At 42.0% G+C, this 27,879-nt stretch overlaps 1 protein-coding gene across 1 annotated transcript; it reads right to left on the bottom strand.

Moving 5' to 3' along the window:
- Positions 1–304: 304 nt before the first annotated feature.
- cds1 (CDP-diacylglycerol synthase (phosphatidate cytidylyltransferase) 1) lies at positions 305–27,518 on the bottom strand. Its single transcript, XM_040003443.1, has 13 exons — positions 27,174–27,518; positions 16,168–16,325; positions 11,849–11,945; positions 11,626–11,723; positions 9,945–10,084; positions 7,794–7,852; positions 6,921–7,003; positions 6,567–6,654; positions 5,413–5,481; positions 4,818–4,970; positions 4,406–4,525; positions 3,583–3,686; positions 305–2,395 (listed from the first exon to the last, which is right to left on the bottom strand). The coding sequence occupies exons 1-13, from the start codon at positions 27,240–27,242 to the stop codon at positions 2,260–2,262; spliced, it is 1,374 nt and encodes a 457-aa protein (XP_039859377.1). The 5' UTR covers positions 27,243–27,518; the 3' UTR covers positions 305–2,259.
- Positions 27,519–27,879: the final 361 nt, after the last annotated feature.

Below are 27,879 nucleotides of genomic sequence, written 5' to 3'. Positions count from 1 at the left end.
ATGATCTGATGGAAACCTCCCCCTCAAACACCACCACACCCCCACAGTGCAACTAAAATCATTGGTTGAAGGAAACAGTTTCACATCTCGGGAAATGTGCTCATTTGTTTTCTTTCCAAGAGTCTGACATGAAGATTCAGTCCTGTGTGAGCAGCGAGTCATTCCTCTAAAGCTCACAGATCAACACGCGTCCTTCAAACTCTGTCACTGACTTGCTAATTAGCAACCCTGCAGAGTAAGGAGTAAGGATACAGAGACCAGAGGGCAGCTTTGCAGGCTGTTGCAGTTTTCCACCAACTTAAAGTTGTTCCCTGTGTAATCTAATCTGCACAGTGCGCGTTTTGGGATTTTTGTGAGGATGGAAATGACCTCACTGCCATGGACGAATGTGTCTGTGGATCCAGATATCAGGGTGGGGATTAGGACTAATTTCTGGAATTTTCTTGAATTTTCTTGAACATCACAATTTTTTCTGTTTCTTATATTAATTATTATGCATTTGTGTTGTTGGGATATAAAATTTGCAATTTTGTCCAATCTCTAGAACGATAAAACATTATTTCAGTTACATCATGGATTCAAATCTGGACTGAGTCAGGCGCCACCTCTGGTTACATTTTTAAAGTTAAATCCAAAACTGCTCAAGTGAAACGTCGAAATAGACAAACGACGAATAAACCAGTTGCTGGACTGACTCTAGATTCCAAATAGGCAGTGACTTCAATATAAAAGTGTTTCCTCTTTCTTATGGGAAAAAGTAAGCGATGCATTTAGCGTTGCCTTGCAGGTATTCTCACCTCCAAACGGCCCATAACAAACCAGGAAAAACCCGGAACAAGGGAAATGAGTTTGAGCTGTAAAGGAGAGAAATTAGTACAATAACTTTTACACTTGCATACGAGTCTGTTTGAAACTGTTCCTGCCCACTCTTGTGACGTTTATGTGTGATTTTTCATCCACTGGTTAAAATCTGATTGTTGGGGTTTCTCTGTATTATTGTAGAGTCTTTACCTTACAATATAAAGCGCCTTGAGGCGACTGCTGTTGTGATCTGGTGCTATATAATAGGTATAGTAATGACACTATAAAACTATGTTCTGCTGCTCCACATTTGTGACTTTTTAAAAACTTTTCCATTGATCTTTATAATATTTTCTATATTTTCTACTGTATTGCTGTGCTTATAGATAGAGAGGACAGTGCTACTGATCTTTTTATCAGCTCAAAGACAGAAAACCACTGACTACATTTCCCACAAACCACTATTCAACCTATTCCTTTAAATTATCTTTTTTTTTTTTTTTTTACAGTCAAGCAAAGGGTCACCCAAACACCTCTACATTGCTACCTGTTAAAAATCTAATTTCTTCATGCTCAAAGCTACAAATGAGTTACATCTCTTTTTTTTTTTGCATATCACTTCTCATAGCTTAAAAGTCTTTTTCTGCAGCAGGTCACATAAAGTAGTAATATATTATATGCATTGATTGCTAAATAGTTTCAGTAGATTTATGTACAACATTATTCGAGTGCTGAGTGTGCAGCTGATGCTGTTAACATGCCTACAGTCGTTTGACTATTATTGTGCGAGTTATTTTAGATTTAGTCAGAAACCTAAAAGCTAAATGTTGTGGAAGTGGAGACTAAGCATGGCTTCATTTAGCAGTATGTTTGACAACCCTGCTGCATCACTACTTCACCCACACCCAGGTCTGTTTGCTGTAACTCAGGTCCACGTGCTCAACACTTTGGGCCCAGTTTATGCTGGTAAAAGCTTCTTAAATCCATTTTTAAAATCTAAATTTAGTGCAATATTTGCCGTCCACAGCGAATCTGCACGTCGACCCTCCACTGAGAAAGCTGCGTGCTTTACAGTCACTGTTGTTGAGCGAGTACATCTTTTTCTTCAGTGTGTGTTTTAAGGATGACGGCGGCCCGTTCACTCGTGAAGCGTGCTGCAGCTGATGCCGGTCCAAGTGAAAAGCAACGCAGCCACCTTTCTTTTCCTTTTTGTTTTTAGTTTCTTTCCTACTAGATTGTTCCTTGTAGTCACCTCAGGTTCAAAGTTGTGATCTTGAGCTGATTGGAAGTTGAACGAAGAGCCGACAGGATGACGATGGATGCTCCGATATATGCCAGAAATCACACACATACCATATACGGCTGTTCTGCATGCGTGCCTGCGTGTACATGCTCACGCCAACTCTGAAAACCGTCTCGCACGCTCCCGGGCCATCGCCCTGTGGAGGTGGTGCCGCGTCACTCGGCCTGGACAGCAGCAGGTGGCAGGATGCCCTTGTCTCTCAGGTGGGACTGCAGAGTATGGAAGATGCCGAGCTGCTGCTCAGGCTGGAGCAGCAGCAGTTGCTGCAGCACTTTGCTGGGGTTCGGACCTCTGCAAGAGGAAAGAAATTCAAGCTTCAAGTTGGGCAGTTAAAGCAAAACAAAGCACGAGAGCACTCAAACTTTCCTTTCATCAGGGGGAAGGCGAGAACCTCCAGTAACCACTACAGAAAAAAGGAACCAACAAGCTGCAAGTGACGTTTTGAACTACTGACTGAAATTTCACAAAGAGTGAAATACATAGACTGTACGTAAAGATGGATGGATCGGCTTGAGCTGAGCATTTTGGCCGTCGTCATCTTTTCAAACTAGAAGCTCTTGGACACCGTTGGTGGTCATCTGATTGTTGGGGTTTCTGTATTATTGTAGAGTCCTTACCTTTAGATATAAAGCACGTTGAGGTGACTGCTATTGTGATTTTGCACCATATAAATAAAACTGAACTGAAGTTAGCCGAGTTGGACTGACATTTTTGAAGAACAGTTACAGAAGTCAAAGTATTTTTGCTCGATGCCCACGTTAACGTCATTTTGAAACAACATCCACCTGTTTATCCTGATGGCGAGTGAGACTGATGTGAGGTTTTTCAAATAGCTTTCCTTTGACATCTGGAACGTTTTGGATTATTTAAACCAGACCAGCTATATTTTGACATTTTTTACTTGAAACTTTATCTTCAGTGTCAGTAATTTTACACAATCTGGTAAAATTTGATTCCAGTGTCACCTTTAGTCACATGACCCTCTGACCCTGACAGCATGTAGCCGGCGGTAGGGCTGCTCGATTAATCGAATTTTAATCTAGATTACGATCTGGGCTTTCAACGATCATTAAAAATGACTGGGCCGATTATTAGCCCCTCCCTCGTGCTTTACTCTCACGCTGCTCCGTGCGGCAAATCGAGCGCACCTCTCTGCATTTCGAACACGCGTCACAACAATTAAGAGGACCCGAGGGAAGCTCGGAAAGCTAAGCAGAAGTTATTTGGAGAGGAGAGTGACTGCTGTTGGTTGAAAAGAGAGGAAATAATCGTGATTATCATTTTTGCAATAATCGAGCAGCCCTAGCCGGCGGTCGTGGCTCATATACTGTGGCTGAAGGGTTTGTGAACTGCCTTGCCAGTAAAATCAATTAAAATTACACACGATTGAAACACCTCTAAATGTTCAAAAGACGGAACTACCACAGCAGCACAAAGTTCCTCTATGAGAACTCATTAAAATTGCCAGCGCTTCCTACCTGACAAAGCTGGCAATATAGACGTGTGTGAAGGTGGCCATCAGGTACTGGCAGTCGAAGCGGTCCATGATGCCTCCATGGCCAGGGATGGTATTGGCAAAGTCCTGAAGGAGAAGACACACAGCATGCTATAGCATCCAAGCTGTGCTTTTACTGGCTTTTATCCATAATATGATAACTACACTGTGTGGAAAAGATGCTATTTTTAAAGATCGCTTGTCAAATAGGTGTCACTAGGTGAAGATATGCTACACAGGCCACCAGGAATGCACACAAAAAAAGCACAAACCACTGGTGGCTACAGCTTACTCTGGCAGCCTGAAGTAATGAATGCATTAGTGACTAAGCAAACAATGCTGAGCTGCCTGCCACTTTAAATACAATCTCAGCGAGTAAACACAGCTGAAGTGGTCCAACCAGTTTCTGCAACATATCAACCGTCGCTCTCTCTAATACTAATCTGTGACAGTGTATGAGCTGGAGCTCCAGCTAACTACTACCACTCACTCGGGTCGGAGAAACTAACAACACTTAAATCTCACCTGGAAAACAGATTGAACAGAAAACTGCATCAAACAGAAAGTGTGAAACAAAAGCCCTGGAGTATCCTGGATGAACAGGAGAGGGAAGCAGATGAACTGCACAGGCCTTCAGAGAGCACATCCGCTCAGCCCTCCCATCAGAATATTTAGAGATGTGTTCCTCCTCTGTCCATGATCCACATTTACATCAAACTCAATGAAATTAGGCCTCTTATGCAATCCCGCTGACAAACAGATAAACAGGAGTGAACGCACGGAGAAGAAACGGAGATACTCTTTACTTTGATTTTAAAAGCTCGCTTGAAGCCGCTGGCAAAGAAGCCGCCAAACGGTCCGATGAGAGATCCAAAAGACGAGAGGAAGATGCTGTGGATCGCGAAGGGATACAGGTTGACAGTTTTCTGCAAGAGAGGCAAGAAGAGACGAAACAAATATTGAAAAGTTATTTAATCAAAGCCATTTTAATCTGATCTGCAGAGCAAGACTACAAATCTGGAGCTGGAAATGACCATGAGCATCACTTTTAATGACATCGTGTTAGTTGCCTGCATTGAAGAAATAAACTAAATAATGTAGCATCTGCAAAACATTTCTGATGATTTCAGGAGGAGTACTGCATATGTCTTTCATTCTAAAATCTCTTAATGTCGTCATGATTATGACTCCTAAAGAAAGACAAGAACAGAGTCTTACCCATCTCAGTGTGTTTTGTAGCACAGTGGGAAGTGTGTACTCCTGCATCACAAAGATGTCAGACGGCTCGCATTCGACTGTGAAGCTGTTTGACTCACTGTTGAAGCCCACGGGACACACAAAGCACTGGAACTGAGAGAGGAGGTAGGCCAGCTGAGGGAACGCAAAGGAAACATTAGCTTCTGAAACAACCACCTGTGAGATGCAAACGAACGTGAAGCACAATCGTGATCAAAAAAATGAGGCTGAAAAATGGCTATTTTGGTCCCGACTGCCATTAAATTGCAAAAAAAAATCGAAACTCCAACAACATCCAAGCATATTTCACATTTTTTTTCCTGTGACTAAGAGTCACGTGACTGTTATAAAAATGTCCTGGCAGTTGTAAGAGTGATAGGAAACTGCCAACAATCACAACCCTAACAGTGAAATACAGATTGGCGACAGCTGCTCCTTATCTACAGTAGCAACGCAGAAGAAAGGCAACATCTATGTTTCCTTTGATTTGTCTGCTTCCATAAACAGCTCTGCATAGCAGGAAATGCTGACCATGTGAGTCAAAGCAAAAAATGTAAAAAACAAGAAGCGTACTCACAATGAAGCCAAAGACGACAGTGGCGAAAAACCCTCCGATGAAACCCTCCCAGGTCTTCTTGGGTGAGAGCTGCGGGGCGTGAGAAACACAAACACAAGGCTTCTTTCACATCAACATGACGTGTGGTTTTTACTCAGTCTCACCACAAACTACTCGTGATTTAGAATAAATCTTTTTTTCTGCCCTCAGCTCCGATCTGCTGAGTCTGTACAGCAGCAGCGGCTGTCATCAGATGATGAAGGGTTCAACATCCATTAGATTTACAGTTCAAGACCTGTATCTGACTATTTCAGTGCTTTAACAGTGCATGTTTTTAATGAGTCTGATAGCAATGCTGCCTGGAAGAGCTGCAGTTACAGTGAGGGAAATAAATAAATACTTGACCCCCATCGACTCCCTACCAAGCTGTTACGGCTTGAAAAGTGCTTGCAAAGTACCCCTGCTCAAGAAGGCCCATGTTCAGGCCTGACTCAGGTTTGTCAGTGAACACCTGAATGACTCAGATGAGACCAAACTGAATCGTCTGCATTAGTCCTCTCCGCACAGTTCAAGGGAAAACAATGCCGACTACGCCATGGTTCCATGCTTTTTTCCCCCCTACCCACAGCACAAGACAGCTGCATCACATTGAGGAAAAAGATGGAAAAATCTTTAACGAGAACCTCCTTCACTCTGGAGTGGCCCAAGAAGCAGCATGTGGAGGCCATGGAGTCACCCGGTCAGCCTCTGGACCCACAGAGAGCACAGAAGCTTTGTGTCTCCCAGTGACAAACTAGAAACCTTAAAGACCCTGAGAGGCTCTGCAGAGAGCAGTGGCTAAAAATCTCTGCTGTGATGTGCACGAACCTCGGGACTGACTACGAGAACTTCTTAACAGCCGTGCTTGCCCACAACAGCTACTCCACCAAGTACTACACCATGTCCTCTGAGAGGCTCAAATCCCTAAAACACAGTAATTTGTTGGAGAATGCGTTTTTCTTCATTTTCTATCTTAAACTATTAAAGCAAACTTACCACTGAATCATAGTTGGCTCATTTCTTTGTAAGTGGTTAAAATGACTTCAACAGACAATCAAATGCTTATTTCTCCCACTGGCTAATTACTGTTGCTATGAATTACATGAAATAGAAATTCAAAGCCATTTCTAATTTACCTTAATGAGTGGAGTCCTCCCAAAGAAGAACCCAAACAGGTAGGCCATGATGTCATTGCAGATCACTATGGAGATGGGGACGATGAACCTGAAAAACAGGAATTTCAGCGATGATGAGAGGTAAGAATCAGTATCTGACTTGGCTCAAAAATGCTTCTGCCCTCTAATGACTTATTTTTTCCTCTTACTTAAAATTTTATTGGTGTGACTTAATTTTTAAAATGCACTGTTGCCTTTTTAAGAAGCCTGCACAAAGCGAACTCCGACAGTGGGCACACAGTTGCGATGAAACATATAAAACAGTGATAGTCAGACACAGGGCAGCTTCCTCTAGTCTTTCTTTGTCCTGCTTACCAGATCATTCCTTCAAACAGGTTCTGAATGACAAGGTGGGACTGAGTTACCACAATCAACAGGGTCACATGGGTCCAAGCAAACTGGAATGGCAAACACAAACACAAACACCACAGTGTCACTGCACTGGAATGTAGCCGTGCCTGCTCAGAAAGTCGGATCATGTCAGAAATAGTGGAAACAAACAGAAGGACGGGCGGACATGCTGGACGGCACTGACAGAGCCACACCGCAGATCAGATGGTGCAGAAATGTGAAAAACATCAAAAGAAAAGCAGGCAGCAGTGAGAGAACTGATTCCTGTGGAGACACATGCAACTAAATTATTACAATACTAGAAACAAAGACAGCAGCACAATTAAACCATTCTAAAATATTAGTATACAATGAGCAGTTTAGCCTGAAAATAATCATGTTGGATGAAAGAAAGGGTGGCTCTTCCCTTTGCGGCCGCCTTTCCTGAGAAATGTTTGCATTCGTGCTATTTGTAGCAATTTGCATAAATTTGTATGTGAGATAACATTAAAATTTAAATTAAGTTAGTCATTAAAATTTGTTTAGTTGATAAAATGTGGAGCATAAAGCTGGCTACAGACAGAAATAAGCAAAGCAGGTGCACATAAATGAAATACAGCTGGAGCCACTGCAGAAGTCCTGCACTCATCTGGGATCAAACGCTGTGTCGGTGTGGACAGAGAGCTAATGCAGGATAACATTTAATGACAAACACGACCTAAAAAGCCTTCTGCAGGCGTGAGATGAGTTTCTAAATTCCTCTGAGTGAGACAGAAGAAGCAGGAAGCCATGAGAGGGGATGGATGAGAAGGTTAGTGGTGCAGCAGAGGAGTAGATGGTTACTTGGCTGATACACACCATATAAAACTGCAGGCGGTAATGTTTCTTCACTAAACTCAGCACAAACATGCAGAAACCTGTGAAAGAGCAGACGACATGCTGTCAGTTTTTACTCCAAGATGAACAACAAGTGTACGCTATAATCAAAAATATCAAGACTCATAACACATGATGTAGTGTTTCAGGGGGATGTGGGAGACACGCTTGTGATTGGACACTTCTCAGTTTTCCTTCACAGAAAGTCTCTGGGCACTTAACCTTCGATAACTCTGATGTTACACTGATTTGAGCCGAGACTTGGTGCAGCTGAGAGCTTGTGTGTGAGCTTTTTCTAGGACAGACCCTCTGCAGAGTTGGTACTGTGGCAGGTTTTTCCACTGGACTATAGCACTGAAAACAATATGAATGCATGAAGATGTTTGTTTTTATTTAAACACAGCGGCTGTGTGGTGGAGGTGTGGTCTGCAGATGAGGGGTGGTGCAGTGGGCTCGAGGGGCAGTGCCAGGGAGGCTGAAAACTATCTGGTAATGATACTCGGGCTATTTCAGTGACGCCGGTACCGACAGATTGAGACAGCTGGAAAGCTGGCGAGTCGTGTACCAGTTAATACAGAATCATCACAAGCACGCCGAGTGCCTCGGGTCTTTACTGGGGGTTGCAGGCAGCTTTTGCATTTGGTCCATTTTTGGGTCAGTGTTTTTAAAGGTTAAAAGTTACACAAGAACAGTAGGAGTGTAAAGATCCAAATCCACAGTTTGTTTCGTTGGGTTAGGTTCCTACCTCAGCTTATTTTGGGGGGTGACAGTGGGGATTCACTAGCCTTTATCCTAAATGGGACAGTTTTTTCTACAAAATAGTTTGTTAGAAAAATGTCACTTTTATTCAGCACAGATAGAAATTGAAATTAGTGGCTACTTAGCAGGAAACTCCAAGAACTCTATTTCACTGTTAAGGAGATCATCTGTAGCCTTAACCCTGGGTGAATCTAACATATCCATTCCAACACAAAATACCTGCAATATTTCCCCAATCAGAGCTCCTCTAATAAAAGTAATCAAGTGAAAATCGGGCGCCAGTGAGTAAGGTGGAATCCATCAGAGTGAAATACCAAAAGATGAAAAAGGTTAAACATGCATGGCAGCACTCAGTGAGAACATCTGCCATCCCTCAGTGGGCTCAGCCCTCGGCATATGAATGTTAATTAACATCTCCTGGTAATACTAATCCTGTGCAAAGAGGGATTTTGCATGACTCTGAAATACTCCTCCAGGCTCATGATTTGAGCTGTGCAGTCACAGGATAAACAAAGTCTCTTTTACTCGATTTTACTGATATCTCCGGTCAAACTCCCGTCTCACTGAGATTTCCCCTGCCTCTCATCTGAATGGGTCTTTATGCCATGCAGCAACGTGAGCTCTCCTAAATTTACCACTAGACTTTCATTTGTAATTGCCAACACAGGAAACAGGGAGGCAAAAAACAGACCCGTTGACTTCGGATCACACAGAGGCTGAAGCCTCATCTTCTGTTTAGCAAACAGGGGTCACATTTGTGGCAACTTTTTATTTTACAAATTATAAATGTGACACATTTGCATGGGATTCAGTTCACAGCTGATCTCCACAACTGATGCAAATTTGTAAAGTTCCCCAGCTCATGGCAGCCCAGTACAAACAGGGGAAAAAACCGTAACATATATTGATAAATTAATTTATGTTTAGCAATTTATTAAGATGATTTGAATCTAAGATCACTGGCAGTTTCCAAAAGAAAACTACAATTATACACTTGGATAAATTTTGGTTAGTTGCTGTTTCTCTTTACCCATAATGTATGGAGACAGCATGCTGATAAAAGCCACACCTCAATATTTGTGCTTTTACGGCACATCCGGTAGCAATAAACAGTCCTATGAGTAAATGTAAGCACCAAAGAAAAAGCTGTATCACTGTAAATCAGTTTAGTCTGTTTATACCAAGAAGCTCCCCGAGAGCTTTGTTTCTGCTTTTGTTCAATTCATTTCCCCAGTAATGTTATTTGTAACTGAACTCTACTGAGTAAAAGCTGCGTCTTGTGAAACCTAATCCACCCCCGTAAGGAAAACGTGAGTGAGAGACTAAGGGCCAAAGAGCATGTGTGTTTATGGAGATACAACAGGTGAGACTCACCTGCGAGGTACAACGCGAAGGAGATGAAGCGGTGATATCGAGCCAGGAACTGCAGAGGTTCCTCCCTCTGCACCAGAGCCCCAAAGTAATCTGCAACAGTTTCTCCATAGAAGAAGTAGTTGACACAAATCAGAAAGTACCTGAGGCAGAAAACAAAGGGAATTAGTTTTCCTCTACATTCATGCTTTGGTATGTTTCAGGGATTGTTGCCCGTGTGGGTCAGAGGGTTTGTGTGTCTACCAGTGTTTCTTGCCCACTGTACATTGACCTGCACTGTTTGGTCGTGCATGGTGTTATGAGGGATGGCTTTGATGAAAGGGGCAAGTTTCAATTAGCTTTCATTTACTTCCAGCATGGCAGTGATCTTTGCTCTCGGCTGCAATGTCGCATCCCGTGGGGGTGTGTGCTGTGTATGCAAAGTAACAACAAAAACACTGCAACAAAAATAGGAGCAAAGTAGTCGTCATGGGGGAAAGGAGGCGTTGCACAGACAGAGAAAGTAACTGCAGAAGAAGCTGGCTTGACTCAGCGTTTTTCTGACAGCACAGCAGAGTTTAATGATGTGTGGATGCCACAAAAATTGCCGGCTTAAAATGGGACTTTATTAAATCTCCTTACATACCAGAAAGACAGCTCAGTATGAATATAGAGCTAACATTCAGGTGGCCTGGGGGCTTCGGTATTTGAGTTTTGGAATTTATTTATTTTTCCTTTGACAATGTTGAGTGTACTAATAGTCCTTAATCCTCAATACACTACTTGGGGACACAAAAGCCTGTTTTTCTACATAACACTTACTGGTTTTTATTAAAGGAGAAACATCTGGGAGTATTTTGTTTATGTAAAACTGCATAAAAGTGGTGAAAGTATGATGTGAACCGGAAGCCATCAGATCAAGAACAAAAGATTAAAAATACTTCTTACGTGACAATCGGTGAATTTCAAAATCCTGCTGTTATTATTCTTTTGCTTATTCCCAAAACAAGTCAAAGCACATGTGCTGTCCCCTTCGAGGCTATAAAACAAGCATGTATGTTATCTCTAGATCAATAAAAACTGTTATTAGCCGGTTAACAGACTGTAAATAAACAATGTCTTTGACATGTATTTCCCCTGATGGCCTGCAGGGGGCGACTCCTCGAGCTGCAATAGAAGTCTATAGGAACCCTTCAGCTCAACAGTACACTAGTGAATGAATGTGCACTGTCCCAATCTAACTCTGAAACACAAACATGGCGACAGTGTAAACATTTCACTCACAGCTTTACGTGGACGATGTCGCTGTGGCTGTGTGCATGTTACATTTTCAGGGGTTTAGCTGTCAGACTGTACTGAACTTGAGCTGTTATATCCATCCAAAGCTACCAGATAAAAAAAGAGAATCTTACCGAACATATAATTTGCTGGTCTAATTAGCTGCTGCATTAATTAGTTTATGATAAGCAGGTTAGCTCAGATCTAAACTAATTTTCGCAAATAACTACATACAGTTTACCAATCAGTGGGCTTTTTAAGGTTTAGTGACATGTCCACAAACAGAGTCTGGGCAATGCACTGACTACTGGATAAAGACTTCATGCAACCCCTCTTCAAAGAAAACAAGCTATCCATTTAAGAGGAACCCTCTGTTCAAAATACATCAAAGTATCAGCTCTTTTTCTGTGAAACCCATTTTCCTTACCAGCTTAGCGTCCTGAACCATGGCAGGTCATAGGAATGGTAAACTCTGTAGCCAATGGTGATAATTTCTTGGAAACACTTGATTTGGACAGACATGACCTGGGTCAGATGATGGGAGCAAAGCGGAAACATGAGAACAAAGTTCAGCCACGAGCAACAGATTCAAACTATGAGCTTCATTCTGTGTTTTTACAAAAACGGTACAGAACAAAGACGACACTTACCACAAGTATAAGAGCAATAGGTCCCATATATATAATGAGGAAGAAGCCAGAGATCATGGCTAAAGACAGAACTCCTCGTATCCAGTAGTTCTTCCATCTGTGGAGATTAGAACTAAAATTAATAATATATTATACAGAATTAATAATAATATATATAATAAGTCACTAAAGACGTTTTGAGTTCTCATTCAAAATGAATGAAATGCCACTGGTTTGAAAGTCAAAGGAGGAAAAAGATGACAGTCCACAGTTTGCTTCTTAAGAATATCGAGGTGCTGTGCAGGAATTTTCATGATGACTTGTTTGTATATCAGTAAAATTCATAAGGTCGCTACAGGTGAACCATTTATCACTCAGGGTTACCCTCCCGGGCTGCAGTTGGCTGCAGTTATGTCTAACATCATGGCGTCCAAGTTCACTGCCGCCTGCTGCTCTCTTTACCCCATCTGACTGCTGGCGTGCAGGGACCAAGCTTTATGGTCAAAAACAGCCTAAAGCTCACCCTGACACCTCACTGTCATCTACATGCATTTATTGACATTTTAAGTTCATTACGTGCGGTTTACTGAGCTACTGCATACAGCTCCAGGGATTGTGACTTTTGCTGTAACATCTGCACTCATGTGGTGAATGAGTTGGCCCAAATAAGGCCTGCTTTTAATAGTGCATAAAGATGTTTAGCATATGTTGTTTGCGAGTAGTAGCTTAGGCTAAGGCTTAGTGGTAATTGGTCTTTAAGGCCTAACGACATATGCTTATGTTCAGCTTTATGTTTTAGCAGCACTACCTGCACTGCAAGCACAGCATGATTGCAATTATGGAAAGAAGCCGGGTCCTTTTTTAAAGCAGTTATCAGGGAGCTGCACAGCAGCCACGCAGGGCAGAGCGCCCGCTGCTCGCCGTGTGAATGGAGCTGAAAAACAGCTGCATCATGAAAAAAAGCTGCTGCTGTTTCCAGTCTGCGCTGTGCTCACACTCCATCCACCATCGCGCTGTCTGCATTTACATCCCTTCCCTCTCTTTTCACCTTCGAGTCCATCCTTCTCTGTCATTCTGCTCAGCCCATACGTCTGCTCTGTATTCACTCTACTGCTCGTTCCCCCTCCCTCCATCTGAGTCTTCTTCTCTGAATATCTCGTCTCCCTTCATTCCTCCCGTCCTTTCCTTCTCTCTCTGCAGCACAGTGGCTCCAACGGTCAGTCTGCAGGGATTAGTCGCTTCTCCCCTCGTGAGCCTTTAAGCCCTGTGACCTGGCCTTCATTGCTCACATCCTCCACTCCTCATCTGTATATAAAGACCATGTCAGACATGGGATATGTAGCTTTGCCAGCTTCATTAATGTTTTAAAGCAATGAGTTTTGTCATTCAAACATTCAGTGACAACTTGATCCAGACAAACCCAAGACAGTGGCAGTGACTGCCGCAGTGCACACGATAATTAAACCTACAAAATACTTGTTTCACTCACAAACACAGCAATAAGCAGTGTTTGCACCAGCTCTATTAAACTCATTCAAACAATCATTCACTCTGCAGACTCCATGAACGACTGCTTTTAACTGTCATAGTAATGTTTGGAAGAGTCTGCTTGGAAAACACCTGTGTAGTTTTTAAAAAATCACTTATTTGCACATGTTTTATGTGCCAGGTCCACCAGAATGAAACGAATACAGACAGCTGCTCTCCAGGGATGAACTCCACCATCTTGGACTACAGCAGTCCATGTTCTGCCCGGATGCTATGTTCATGTGTGAGCTCTCCTCCTGCTGCAGGTTCTTCTGCTTGCTGTGCATTTCCAGAGAAAACACGGACTACTGAATGATACTGAAGACCACCACAACAGCAACCTGGCCAATGAACGGCAAGCAGCTACTGAACTTTCAAAATAAGAGCGAGAAGAATATTCCATTAGAAAAATCAAATGCAGATTTCATTCTTCTCACAAACTCACAAAACGATGAGTCACTAAATATAATTCAGTGGTAAAGTATAATGTGCTCTCCGATTACACAATTTGCATCACCTGCTCCCAGGCACACGAAGCGTAACAGTAGGGTGTGTGGTGCTGCCGCTGAGCCAAGGGAGTTTGTGAAATCAAATATTATGCATCTCTCTGCTGTTTAGGGCCACTCACATGGACGAAGCAACTCCCAAAGATGCACCAAACACAGTCTGAACGTTGAACTTTAAGTTTAGACCTGCGCTGTGTTGAAAGTGTAACACAAACACTGTCAATTCTACTGAACTGTGACCAAATGACCATAAGGCTGACCTGTTTCAGGAGCTGAGGACTCAAACCTGTTCAAAGTGTAAGTGACCTCCTTGTTCAAGGAATTTTCATAGTGCAAGAACTATATATCAGTGGCTCCTTTACTGATTACAGGGGTAAAGTCCAGATTTCAATGTGTTTCCCAGACTTCACCAGGATTTAGTGTCTTACCTCGAAATACACCACATTAGCCCATAAATAAAGAGTATTACCACAAAATATTATTATATATTAAGGTATTTCTCCTGCTTATTTACAGAGGTTTATACTGTATACACGACCTGTATATAAAAATAAAATCACATTTTCTTCCTTACCAAACAGAAAGCAGTGCTCCGCCTGCTTCATTGTACCAGAGTGCATGCTACTGACATGAGTACCAACAAAAAAGGTCATGTGGATTTTTTTTCCAGGCAAACCTCACCGCTTGGTTAGTTTTTAGATCTAAAAGCCATCTCAGTGCTGTGTTTGTGTATTTGCATATATTATAACATAATCACTGTAGACGTATGCAAACCTTCTGTGCCATCGCTTCTGCCACTCGCTTTGAATAAAAGAGTCCCAACTCATAAATATAATTTATCAGTCGGGATTACATGTCGATAGATAGTCAAATTAAAATTATCAGCAGTCACAAAGTAATTTATTGAACTCTTGGAGCTGAGCATGTTAATAAGAGCATGTTCAAACAGTAAGAATCTATTTCTGCTCAAATTAACCTACATTTATACCAGAAAGGTAAACAATCACCTCACTGAGGTGCTCTCATAACTCAGAGGGAAAACTGCCTCTTACAGCTGAACATTGCAGCAGAGGAAGATTTAAAATGCACGTCAGGTTTCATCAGGTCACCTGAGCCGCACTTAGAAATCTTTAAACTGTGTCAACGAACAGCAGAACAGCCAACATGCAAACGATTCACTGCACTTAGAATGAATTTGATCTTTATATTGATCTGTTGATCTGATCTGTTATATTTACACTGTATACACAGGGATATCTATACTTTATACTTAATAATCAAATGACTTAAAAAAAAAAGACTTGAAATAACCATTAAGTCAAAACTTAACATAATCTAATGGAGGAAGATGAACACTGTTAGTATATGTGTGTATTTAAGAGCCACCTGAAAATATTCAAAATAATAACTATTCTTGTTTTATATGTCAAATTATCTGGTGTTGTACATTTATAAAATATGAATGGCTTTTTTAAAAGGCAGGGATACAAGTATTAAAAGTACAATTATTCAGTTTTTTCATTTTTCTGCCAGATATGCACTGTATACAATGGTGAATATTAAAAAAGGCAAAATACATTCATGTATAAGTAATCCTTCAGCTGAGCTAGCCTAGTTTTTATTGCTCTTGCCTCTATATGTTATCACAGAGTGGAAATCCCTAATATGGTCATCTCTGGTTCCAACCCTACGAGCTGCTCTCAGAAGGCGGGCTTAAAGGAAAGCTGAAGGGAGGTTAAACAACCTGAGACAGAGGACAAGTGAGGGGCTTCTTATTTTACAAAAACAACAAAGAAAGAAAAGGATTGTTTTGAACAGTCCAAACATAAGAATATAAAGCTGAACATAAGCATAATAGCTGTCTAGTGAACTAGTAACATTTATCCCTACTATTAATAAAAACCCTCACTTGCTTTGAACTTATTTGTAACTTTGTAACTATTTCTGCCGCTTTTTATGCCAACAACCAACTGCAGCTCTCCAAATATCTTCCCAGAGAGCATCTGCACTGTTATAACTACTTCTGACAGACCATAAACAGACTCCTACAGTTAAACAATAGAACACTATTCATTCATTTTTAATGAATTGCTACCATCTTGGACAAAGCTTGTTGAGCTATGATGGACTCTCATGCGGAGATTCAAACTAGTTTGGCTACGTGTTAATGTTATCATACCCCTGTGGTTCTGCATTCCAGCTCAGCGGCGGGATTGTGAGTCATTTATAAGCACGGATATCAAAAAGACACGCTTTGGGCACAAATGTTTTCTGGCATGTGGGTTTCTGCGTTTGAGGACCGTTTACCTGGGCGGCAGCCCCTCCAGAGCTTTGTTGAGGCATTCTGGAGTGTTGTCTGTGTCTGCTGTGGAGAGAGGATAATCTGGAGTGTCTGCTTTGGAGTCGCCATCACATTCTCCCTCTGCGTCACCTGCCAGCCCCAACCTGTCATCGCCATCAGCCTCCTGCCGAGAACACAGAGATATTCAAATACTGACTTCAGACAGAGCAAGTCTGCACCTGACAAACAGGTCTCTGACATCTCATCATGAAAGAGTTACACTGAGAGCTCCTGAAATGGGTAAACAGGTAAGCGCTGCAGGAGTCAGGTCTAAACTAAGAACATCAACACGAGGCTGAGCAGACGGCACTTTAATTAGGTCAGTTTAGCCCCTACGGGGGAGGACAGAGACAGAGCAGACTTGGTGTTTGTGTCCTCTGAGGCTGGATCGGTCAAACAGGATTATACATTAATAAATGACACACATCTCACTAACAATTTCTTCGTTACCATAGGTAACTAAGCTTTTACTAGCGCATTTCTCTCCCAAGTTTGAGCTACAGTTGTGACACTTCACAGCATGTCACTCAATGTTAGGCTGGTTTTTACGTTTACGACGGCATCAGATTTTCCCCCCCATCTCGTGACTTTGGCTGTGATTACGTGATTGGTCCAGATTAGGATTGTGAAAATGTCACAGAGATTAAGATTATTATACTGTGCAAAATTCTTCAGCCACCACCCACTTCTTTACATTTTCTTTCAAAGGAGTCAGACTTGTATTTTTCCCCCACTGCTCTTGTGCAACAGTTTTCCAGGCTTTTCAGAGAGCTTTTAAATTTGTGGCTGCTTTTTCACTCATTTCCAGTCCAGTCCCTGCAGATGAGAATTTTCAAAGACATTTTTTTGTTTTTTTAAGCTGATTGAAGCATTCGAGCATAAGAAAGACATCTGACTCAAGGATGAACCAGTGCTGTCTACAAATAAGAGAAAACTTAGTCAATAGACAATTTTAAACTGTATCTTTAGGCCTGCTGCAAAAATACATTATTAGTCTTAAACTCAGCACGGTGTGCAGCGGGCCCTTTAAAAACAATTTGATGAAGTTGGACAAATGAGGGGGAAAAGAAGAAGCAGCAGGTCTAGAAAAACCTGCTACATCAGATGAACACCATCTAAAACAAAACAGGAACAATCTAGCAAAGACCCGACAGATGCATCTCGCCTTTCAGTTGATTCCTCTACTGCTCACTGAAGCCTAATGGTGATTCAAGAACGTTGGACACTACTGTAAACAGTTTGCATTTACTATAACATACAGAAATGTTCACAAAAGTAGACTTAACTCCACAAATTCTACATTTCTATGAAGTAATTTGTTTTCCTGTCCTGAACATGACAGATGTTCTAAACCAAGATAATGAGTGAAATTTCCCTTAAAGGTTTGTTTACAATCTCAGGAGCCTTACTGGCTCGGCAGCAGAGAGCTGAAAGTCTACACCTGGTGCTGCGAGGTTAACAGGCTTCTGCCCTGAAGCAAACATCTTTACAGCTGATAATGAATCTTTAATCTGGATTTAAACTCAGTGAGCAGCACCCACAGTCACACAGCTGATGCCTCAACACTGCAGGGACAAAAAATATAACAGACTTCCTGGGAAGCTTTGTTTTTGGGAACTTAAGACATCTTTGAGAGTTAGCCCTCATTTACAATTTACTGAGTCAGTAAGAACAAACTGAGAGAACATAATGCATTTCCAGATTTAGCAGCCTTAATGTGGAAAACTCCTCTAAGTGACATCCTAGAAGCCGTTTTGCTCTCGTCAACATCAGTCATGGTCTGTCTTATAACAAAGAGGTGAGCAGAGACGTGCTTCTCCCAAAAAGAAGCTATTTTTAAAGTCAGCTCACACATCTATCTGGGGATTAGGATGTCCTATCCACCCGAGCAGCTCGGTGATGTTCTTAGCCATTTTTTGCCTTTCATGGTTGTTTTTATTCAAACGCTGCTAAATATGGTTAGCAGGGCCATGAGGGTTAAACCGGAGGTATTCGTTTGGAAATGAGGTCCCTGATCGTGGCCAGATGTAATTAACTGAGAAAGCACTGAAAGTGGGAGCAGGCTCGGGGTTCACTTTAAGTTGCCGTTCGTGGCAGGAGAGGTGTAATTGTAGAAATCCACTCAGGTTTTAATGAGGAGACTGAAACACTGCCTACCTGGCAGGGCAGCTTGCAAATCTTGACTAAAAAGGGAAATAAAAACATCACTGTTTAAAACTGGATCTCTGGAACATTGGCTTAGCGATGAAGTGACAATAAGACTCATTCAGTTTTCAACCAAGGAGTTATCAGCAGGCTCAAACTACTGAAGCTGACGCACATCAGACTGTCGAATTTAACAATTTCCTGTCACATAGAAGTAACCATCACAAAGCAATAAGAGCAGTTATCATGTTTGATTAGACGCCACCACAGGCGTAGTAAATCTACACAACCCAAATACTGTTAGTTAGACGACTAATAATTACCTAATCACTACCACAATGAGATTAATGCTGTTGTCAAGCTTTTTCCCTTGAATTGTGCTACAACAGGAGTATTTTAATCCCCATTCCTCGTTTGGCATCCCCGCAGCAGAATCGCTAACAGAAGAAAACACTGAGCTGCTTTTCCTTTCACTCCACTGCACTCCTGAAGCCTCAGATGACTTTACAATAAAATTAGATTTGGGCAGACACACCATAGACTAGTGCACAGTGTAAAAGATTCGATTTCCCTCCCCCGTGGAAATCTGTTGGAATCAAAGAAACGTCAGAGTGAAGATGGAAACAGTAACAGTAACAGGTCTGATATCAAACTATTTGTTCATTTTTAAATGCAGAAACATGTTTTTGATTGTGATTGTCAAAAAATAAATAAATAAATCATGTTTTCAGTACTCAGAAGACCAAAGAGAATAGAGAATAATCTGAAATCAAATTACAATATAACTTGTTATCTACCTCATAATATTAGGGTTCTAATCATAATACTGTTATCTACCTCATAAATTTCCAGTTTAGTTATAGAGAACCTGTCACGCGTCTCTTCACTGTAGTTTAGTAATGCTTTGTTTCAGACAGCTTTTCCTACCCTTGGCTGTGTATGATGTTGCAGATATGGCCATCTCAGGCAGAGAGCTCTGGCTGTGAGCACAGAAGCCCCTCCCACCTGCCGTTTAAACCTTCTGTTTATGAGAGGCGGCCAATCAGAAGAAAGCTCAATTGAAAGAAAGATCCTATTAAAATGGGAACGTGTTAAATAGTTTGTTTCAGAGAGAATGTGAATTTAGGAGCTGCACCAAGTCCTGGTACAGGACACACAAGGATTATTACAAACTGTGAATCATGCAAAGCCACTCTAGCAGAGTCTAAAGGGGACTTGTAGCAATATAACAGGCAACACGAGGCAGGTAGCCAGGTAATGTTTCTCAACTTGAAGGTGAGCAATTGAAAAACAATTGTGCAGTGGGAGTGAAGTATACTGTCGATGACACAAGCGAGTAGTAAATACATTAAGCTGTTCACTACTGCAAAGCAATGCACAGCAAGTCAATCACTTCATATGTAGCCAAGGCTGAAGAATAAAAACATGGGGCTGTTAATGTGGTCACCCATATAACCATATAAATAAGCAGCAAACACTGTTGCTGCTTTCATTATTATCATTTACCAATGTTTGCCCAGCGACCATAGACTGGTGGCATGTTCTGCAGCTGAGTCAGCCTGTCGACAGTTGAGAAACCGTTTCCATGGAGCAGCAGGCCTCAGCATTGTTCACGACCACATGCAGAGCTGCAACATTGAGCCCTAATCTAGATGAACGTATTCGAGCTTCTTAATGAAACTGTCAAACACGGTTAATCCTTTGTTTATACAGCAACACGAGCCAACTGCTGTGTAATCACTGCACAGTCAAACCCTTCAATGCTGCAAATATCTGTGATATCAGTCCAAGTTGCGCTAAGGGTCAGCCTAATCCCGAGTACCTGTTATCATGAGAAGTGAGCATGTGCAAACTGATAACAGAGAAAGATGAAACAGGAAAACAACCACAGCAGGTGGTGTATGCAAAATGTCATTTATTCAGGATGCCCATGTTTTTCAAGAGCCACAAGCAGCAGCAGCAGCTCATTGGCCGTCCTTGCAGCTCAGCTCTCCTCCACTGTCATCTTTGTCCTCCTCCTGGATATTAATGCCTCTGCTGCACAAGTGTGAGGAGGGAGGAGGCGATCTAAAAGAGGGACGAGTGACGAGCAGCTGGCGCCACATCTCATACTTTTTCATCTCAAAGCTACTTGGAGCAGCTGCGTTGGCTGTTGCCGTTTTTAGCGCAGCCACTAAAGGATGTGGGAAGAATTTTACATCTGGAGCTAAAAACAACAACAACGTAAAGTTTATATGAAAAGCCACAGCTTCAAAAGATGATGTTAGATGAAGAAGCACCGTCTACTTAAGAATCCTGATCAAAATATTCAGCGACCCCTCATGACCTTCAGGAAAGAAGCATTGCCATCCTGGAAAAGACCGGACAAGATGGTAAATGAACTGGTATTTGTACAGCTCCTTCCTACTCTGAGGACTAAAAGCACCTTTTCTTACAAGCCACATTCACCCACTCATACAGCGCTTTCTCCTGTGGCTTTGGGTGCTCGGGTATAGATGCACCTGACTTATTAAGTTGTGCAAACACATTTTAACATGTGGATGTCATGATCCTGGGTCATGTGACCCAGCGTTTTGAGTATCAATATATTTTGACGTTTATGGTTTATGTTTAAGTTCTTTAGGTTATCTAAGTTCATTTCTATTATGCCAAGGTTGCTGTTACAGTTCATTGTTTATTAGATTCCCCTGTGTTTAAGTCTCACTCGCCCTTCATGTGTCTCATGTTGTCGAGTTCGTGTTGTCATGTCATCTCATTATGTTTCCTGTTTTATTTTGAAGAGGTCTTGTGTTTCTATGTTCAGTGTGTGTAGTTTTACTCTTCCCCTGTGACGCTGTTATGTTCATTTGTGTCAGCTGTTTCTCCGTGTGTTTCCACTTCCCCTCCTGTGTGTTTTCATTCATTCCTTATCTGGTTGTCTGCTATGTTCATGTCATGTTTCCAGGTTTTTTCATGCTTTAATCTTAGGTCATGCAGTTTAGGTTATTGTTTAGTTTCATCTTTGCCTTTTATTTTTGCACTATTTTGCCAGCCTTAATAAACAGCTGAACAAGTACAAAATAAAACCACAAGATCTCATTCCAACCTTCTTCTCCAACCAATTAGCTGTGAGAAAATTAACTGCCAAACACGAGCAGAAATGAGAAGGAAATCACTGTTTCAGCTTTGGTAAACGAGGATGGGCTTGAAAGTATTTATGGACTAGATTTGCAGATACTGTGGTAAAAAATAAATGACTGCTACGACACCGTGTGTTTCTGCTTATTTATAGAAATAGAAAATTAAAAAGAAAACACTGGAAAAGAATCTAAAGAAATCTGAGGCTCATCAACTTGCCGCACACTTTGTTTCCCACTTTCATACTGTGGTACTTTATGAGATGGTAAAAATCTCAAGAGCAATCCTATTACAAAGACCAAAATGTTTTTTTTAAGTAAAGTAAATTAAATGCTCAATATCTAAAAAGCATGTATACTGCTCAATAACATGCAAGGCCAGAGTGAGCTGACTAATCGCTGTTTCCTGCAGATAAAAAGGAGCTTCCTGGTCTGTGTTTGCTTGATGCATTGATGCTTTGAGATATGTAGAAGTATCTGAGAATGTCAAGATAGGATTGACAGTAAAGGCTAACTTTAATCGCATAACAAACACACTGTATATACACAATGTTAAGACCCTGACCAGCAGACAGCAGCAGCACGAGGCTTTGGTCAAAGGTAGGAGGCTTCTGCCACTGTGGGCTCGCACAGTTCAGCACGTCCCTCCATTAGTGCTGCAAAGAGTTCTGCTAATCACCACAATTATTGATCTGAAGTAGCGTTTTCCCCCAGCTGCACCTCTGTCAGCAGCGCTGCAGCACGACGCAGTGCGAGCCACATGAAATCAGAGGTGCCTGCGAGCAACTGAAATGCTCAATAGAGAAATCAATACAGCTGGATGGGTGAAAAAAGAGGCTGCCTGTTACACTGTCACCTTTTCATTTCATTTTTTATTGCAAGGCAAAGATCCTGTAACATTAGAGGAAACCCTAATTAATCCCCCACGAGCAAGCAGGTGGAGACAGCGGGGAGGAAAAATGTCCTTCGAACAGGAAGAGCGCTGCAGCAGAACGCCTGAGCCTGATCTGACTGCAAGGCTCAACTCTGACAGAGAACTGTCGTCAGGTCTGACTCCAGTCTTGGACGAGCGTATAATTAAGTTGGACCAGAAATACCAGTCAGGTGAACGTATTATTTTATTTGTATGATTTTAATGTGCAGAAAACCTCACAAAGCCTCAAGACATCAAAGATACAGTTGTGCCAGGTGGCTTTGCCCAACTTTCCCTCTCTCTATGTCGACTAGCCTAATTTTTGTCTCTCATAGAAATGACAAGTAAATTAGTCACCATAGTGAGTATCCTAGTCCTAGATACGTTGTGCTTTTAGGCTACTAGCTTGACTTGTTAGTCCTCTGATGATTTAACTGTACCAGAACCAACCCCAACATCCTGGACGATCCCTGTACTTAGCTTCTGTTAGTTTGTGGGTTTTTGAGACTTTCAAAATCAGCTATACTTCAGAGGCTAAAATGTTAGCAAATAAATAAACTTTCTGACACCATGTGAGTGATTTAAGATCTCTTCAACTGTAAGCGTGGCACAAACACAGTGAGCACATGCTACACCAGACCGTATGTGTGGTCTGAGGTACGATTTTATGATTCTGATCATCTAACCGCTGCGAGATTCAAAGTCTGCGATCATGCCATGGAGTTATTACGACATTATTGTCATAATAAATAAATAATAATAATAAGTAATAAATAAATAAACACTAAATAAACAAAGTTATCTGACAGCTGGAGCAAAAAGTGCCCTGCTGTCCAAAAGCATTTCTAACAAGTGCTGAGAAAAATGAAGCTGTAATCAGCAGAGCGTTAAATGTCCCGGTGCTACCGCCACCGCTGCTGGAGGCTTCGGGGACGGCCAGCAGACAGCCGGCCAAGGTCACCCATCATGTGGAGTCCTGAGCAGCTGCTAACTGTCCTGCACGGCAAACAACGCAGACCACACCGGAACTGAGCACAACTGAGGATGTATGTGTTGCTTACTAACCACTGAAAATAAATATTTGCTTTGGAGAGAACAAAGAGAGGCTGTGGATACATAAACATACTCTATATGGGTGCGTGTGGGATTTGTGGCTTGGCTTCCCCAAACAAACGCCTTTTCGCTGACTCCATAAAGCACCGATCATGTGAAGGCATTTTGTTTGGGTGTTTCTGCAGGGTGTGTGACAGCAAAGTGATCCTTTAACCTCCAAAACAAGACAGACACACACAGGCCTGACTCATGCCTTTTAAAACCCAGTGGATCTGCACGTCTGCTTCCTATTAGGAACGCCTCACAGTTACCTTACAGAGGCGTTTACATGGTGTGATTTGACTGATGAGGGCTTTATTTGTCACCATCTGCAGATATGTGCCAAGAAAAAGGAGAAAACAGCCAGGAACGGGTGATTGGCGTGGACAGGAGCCGATATTCATCTCACCTCTCGTTTACAAAAAACTGTTTGTAAATTTTCAGGTCTAAATTTTAACAAAAAAAAAATCAGTATCCTTAAATTTGGTAAACTATTGGTCAAACCATTTAATTACAGTGAAATTAGGGATTGTAAACAAAAGTTACGGCGAGCGCTCGTTTCCAAAAACAGGAAGCGCTGCCTGTGAATCATCAGACATCCAGATCCCACGATCCATCCATCCATGAATGCACCAGTTTCCCGCCCGCGTGAGTTTCAGAAGTCTGGATCTCCAGAGCTAAAGAAGGACTGCCCTGCAAAAGCTGCAGGACGAGACACTGGAGTAGAAGTAACGTCCACGTCCAAGCAGGGGGACAAGAACCTTTTTTGAGAAGCTGCTGAATGATTTACGACCACAGCGGCAACACAGTAAGTCAGCACCAGGGCTAGCTGGTTAGCAACTGCTGAAATTTCAAATTCAAAGCAGGGGAAGTCACGAGCTGCAGATGGCATTATTCACATAGTTAAGATGTAAAAGTTTTATAAATAAATGCTAAACCTAATCTTCAGACAGCTGTAATACCTGCAGGAGCAGACAAAGTGTGTGCGTGTGAAAGAATCATAATGTTATCATCTAAAGCCTGAACAGACAGATGTCTTGATTTGTTACACTAAAATTGTGGCACTGAAACTACGAAACGGTGACAATATTAGTACTTATTAGCCTGATCTGGAAGCACTGTGTGAGAGTAACTAGCAACATGCATGACTGACAGGAATTAAAGTAAGGAATAAACAGTTTTCCTCAGTAAGGAAACAAATCTTAAAATGAAATTAAAACTCAGTTTGTTATGCGAAACATAACAGTCCCTGTGCAGCTTTCTGCTGTGCAGGAACGCCTTATCTTAGAAGATTTCAGGATAATGTAGGTGAACAAAGCTGTGGTGACACGGTCACGGAGAGGATGTCTCTCTGTGTAGACAGGCTTCATTCATTTGATACTCAAACTCTGGCCATCTTGTTTTGGCTGATCTTGTTTGAATTTGCGCTTCTTTTCAACTGACAGTAAAATCAGATCAGCGTGCACTGCTTTAAGCCTGCTACCAACTAACCACCACCAAGGCAGGTGGACACGAGCACTTTCAGTGCAGTTTAAAACACTACACAGACGTGTAGTTACACGTATTCAAATAGGTCACATGACTTAGATTACATTGGTTATTACATTTGAACAGTGTAACTAGTGATCTATAAAACTATTAGATTTCAAAGTAACCTTCACATCACTATCCTTAAGACAAATATTTCCAGCTAACCTTATCTGTGTATCACTATGAATGTACGCCAACCAGTAACTAACCAGACACTGCAGCACACGCGTGCCTTTCTGCTCAGGTAAATCATGTTTTCATTGGGTCTTCTGTGACGCTTTGCCTACGCCTGCTTCTCGTACGTCTCTTGTGTCGACTTCCACGAGACGGCCGATTGCAGCTGCTCTCCAAGAATGCACTTAAAGCGAGGCGAGGTGGAACGAGTAAACACGCTGAGCTAAGCAACAGTAACCAGGACCAAACACACACAGATGTATGTAACATATGAGTGACTAATTACTAATGAGTCATTCTTAGGTTTGGGAATCACACCTGTGAGCAACAAACTACACTGAAACAACCGCACCAGTCTCACAAAGGGCTCAGATATTTTTGACAAATCACAAGTGACATACAACAGAAGGAAAACCAGCTGACAAAAAGAGAAAGAAAAGGAGGAACTGATTCTTATTGACCCAAAATAAAGAACACGTTGGGTGTTGAGCAGCAGCACAGAGCAGTATTCAAACAGCCGCAGAGCTCAATAATCAATAATGTTTATTTTAACCTCAGTCTGACCAGAGTCTCAAAATGAAGAGAAAACAGCTCAAGTTTTTGTGCTAAAACAGAATTTCTCATCATTTATTAAACATATAGAGGAAAAAAAGAAAGGGGGGTTAAGAAAAAAAACTTAAACTGTTTTGGTCAGTTATCTGGGTATTTTCTCTTTTCACAGGAGTACATGTGTTACGAAAGGCAAAAAATCAAATATAAAAAATAAATAACTTCACATTTCAGGCATGCCAAGGTAAAAAGATAGAACCTCAGGAAACACCAAGAAATTCTCCATTCATAATAAACAAAGATAAATATTTAAAAGAGTTGATCCTTGACTGAAATGTGCACACACTGGCACTGATGAAGCATAAACACAGTCCTTGACTGACTCTCTTTTTCTGATATTGGATATCCTGCAAGCTGTGAGGGCACGCTTTCTGAAAGAGGCGAGTTGTTGTAAAGCAGACACCTCATTCTGCACTGCTCCTCTGTTTCAGCTGGGATGAAACTCTTCTGCAGCTCCGTTCACATCCTGGACTACCTGTGCAACATGAAAGGGCTGCGGCTACGGTCTCAAGATACAAGCAAGGACAAGGACACTAAAAAAAAAAGTCAGGAGGACTGAGAAGAGAGAGCAATGATCTGCAAAACCACTGCACCTGAAATTGATTCACAACCGGTTGGTCTTCCCAACTGCACTGATATCTCTGAAGTTTGCACGGCTGTGTGTTATAGTGTAAGTGCTGCCTTAATTTTGAGCAGATCAGAATTATTTTTAAAGATTAATTTCACATTGTCCTCAAATTCTAATTCATTCTACTTTAAGGGATTTGGGGCAGAAGCAAACTACTTGGTAGTAAAGCCACAAACCAAGTGAGTGAGGACACCACAGGTAGGATGATCAATAATGCAGAAATCTATTTTTCTAGTACTCTACAGTATAGTTTATATAATAGGATTTTATTTTGATCAGTGGAGCCATCATGTCACATGATGAATATAAACAAGCTGAACGTCAAATCACTGCAAAACAATCTTTAAAATCACTGGTGTTGAGTAGCAAAGTAAACTGAAGCTTAAAGGCCCTCTGTTCTCTGCGTGTTTGTTTACTGTAATGTAATTATCCAAATCCAACTTTCAGCCTGCAGGAGTGACATTGATGAGTCTGTGTCACGGTGACACTGTGAAATTGTCCCGCTGACAGCCACTGAAAAGGACGAGGAGCTCACACCGAAAAGGCAAACGGTGGTTTCAAAGAGCCGTTTCCGTGACCGTGTCTCGGTTGTTTCGGGATTACCGGACAGCAGCCAAGCGGCTAACTAACTAGCTTATGTAGCTCCCCTGCTAACCTGACAACCCGGCCGGCCCGGCTCAGCCTCCGACAACCTGCCGGACTCGTTTCCAGGGCGAGGTCTCGCACGGATAATGGTGTCTTTTCACGCTCTCAGGTGCACCTTACCTTGTCGCTGATATTATCGGCGCTGTCAGGGTCTGCTCCGCCTCCGCCTCGCTTCCTCAGCTCCGTCATATTTCTCTCGTTTCTCCGCCGGGACGTGAATGTGTCACATAAGCCGACTCCGAGGGAAGGGAGGAGGGAGGGAGAGTGGGAGACAATCCGCTCTTCGTGTTCGGGTTTTTTCAGCCGGTCTGATTTCTCGATGCCGGTCGAGAAGGTCAGCTTCCCTGAAAGTCAGCCAGTGCTGCTGCACAGCCCCACAGACACTACCGACTCCACTGCGTGTGTTTGTTTATGACCGCAATCCCTGTTCTCCTCCTACCGCCGACAAGCTCACGGAACAAGGACAGACAACTTTCTGTAGGGACTTTCAAAATAAAAGGTCTACTTAAAATGTAATTTTCTTGGTTTACTCCTGTTAAGATGTTTGCTTTGGAAATTTAAGCCCTTTAATGGTTTGACGCAGAGTCCTGTTGGTCGGCGTGGGCAGACTTCCTAAAAGACGCTCAAGTTTTGCTCAATAAAGGTTAAAGCATATAAAAACATATCCAAACATCCTAATGTTGTAGATTTTCAGTTTTTTAATCCTATGTATCCATTTTCTTCCATTCATTCAATTAAGACTTGGGCTGGAGCTGCTGACTGTCACAGGTAGAAAGGTTACCGGTCTGTCACAGGGCTAACACAGAGAGAAATCATTTACACTCAC

This window comes from Simochromis diagramma, unplaced genomic scaffold, assembly GCF_900408965.1.
Source record: "Simochromis diagramma unplaced genomic scaffold, fSimDia1.1 OVJJ01000583.1, whole genome shotgun sequence".
Lineage (NCBI taxonomy): Eukaryota > Metazoa > Chordata > Actinopteri > Cichliformes > Cichlidae > Simochromis > Simochromis diagramma.
The sequence above is the reverse complement of the archived record's forward strand: the minus strand, read 5'-3'. Positions and strand labels throughout refer to the sequence as shown.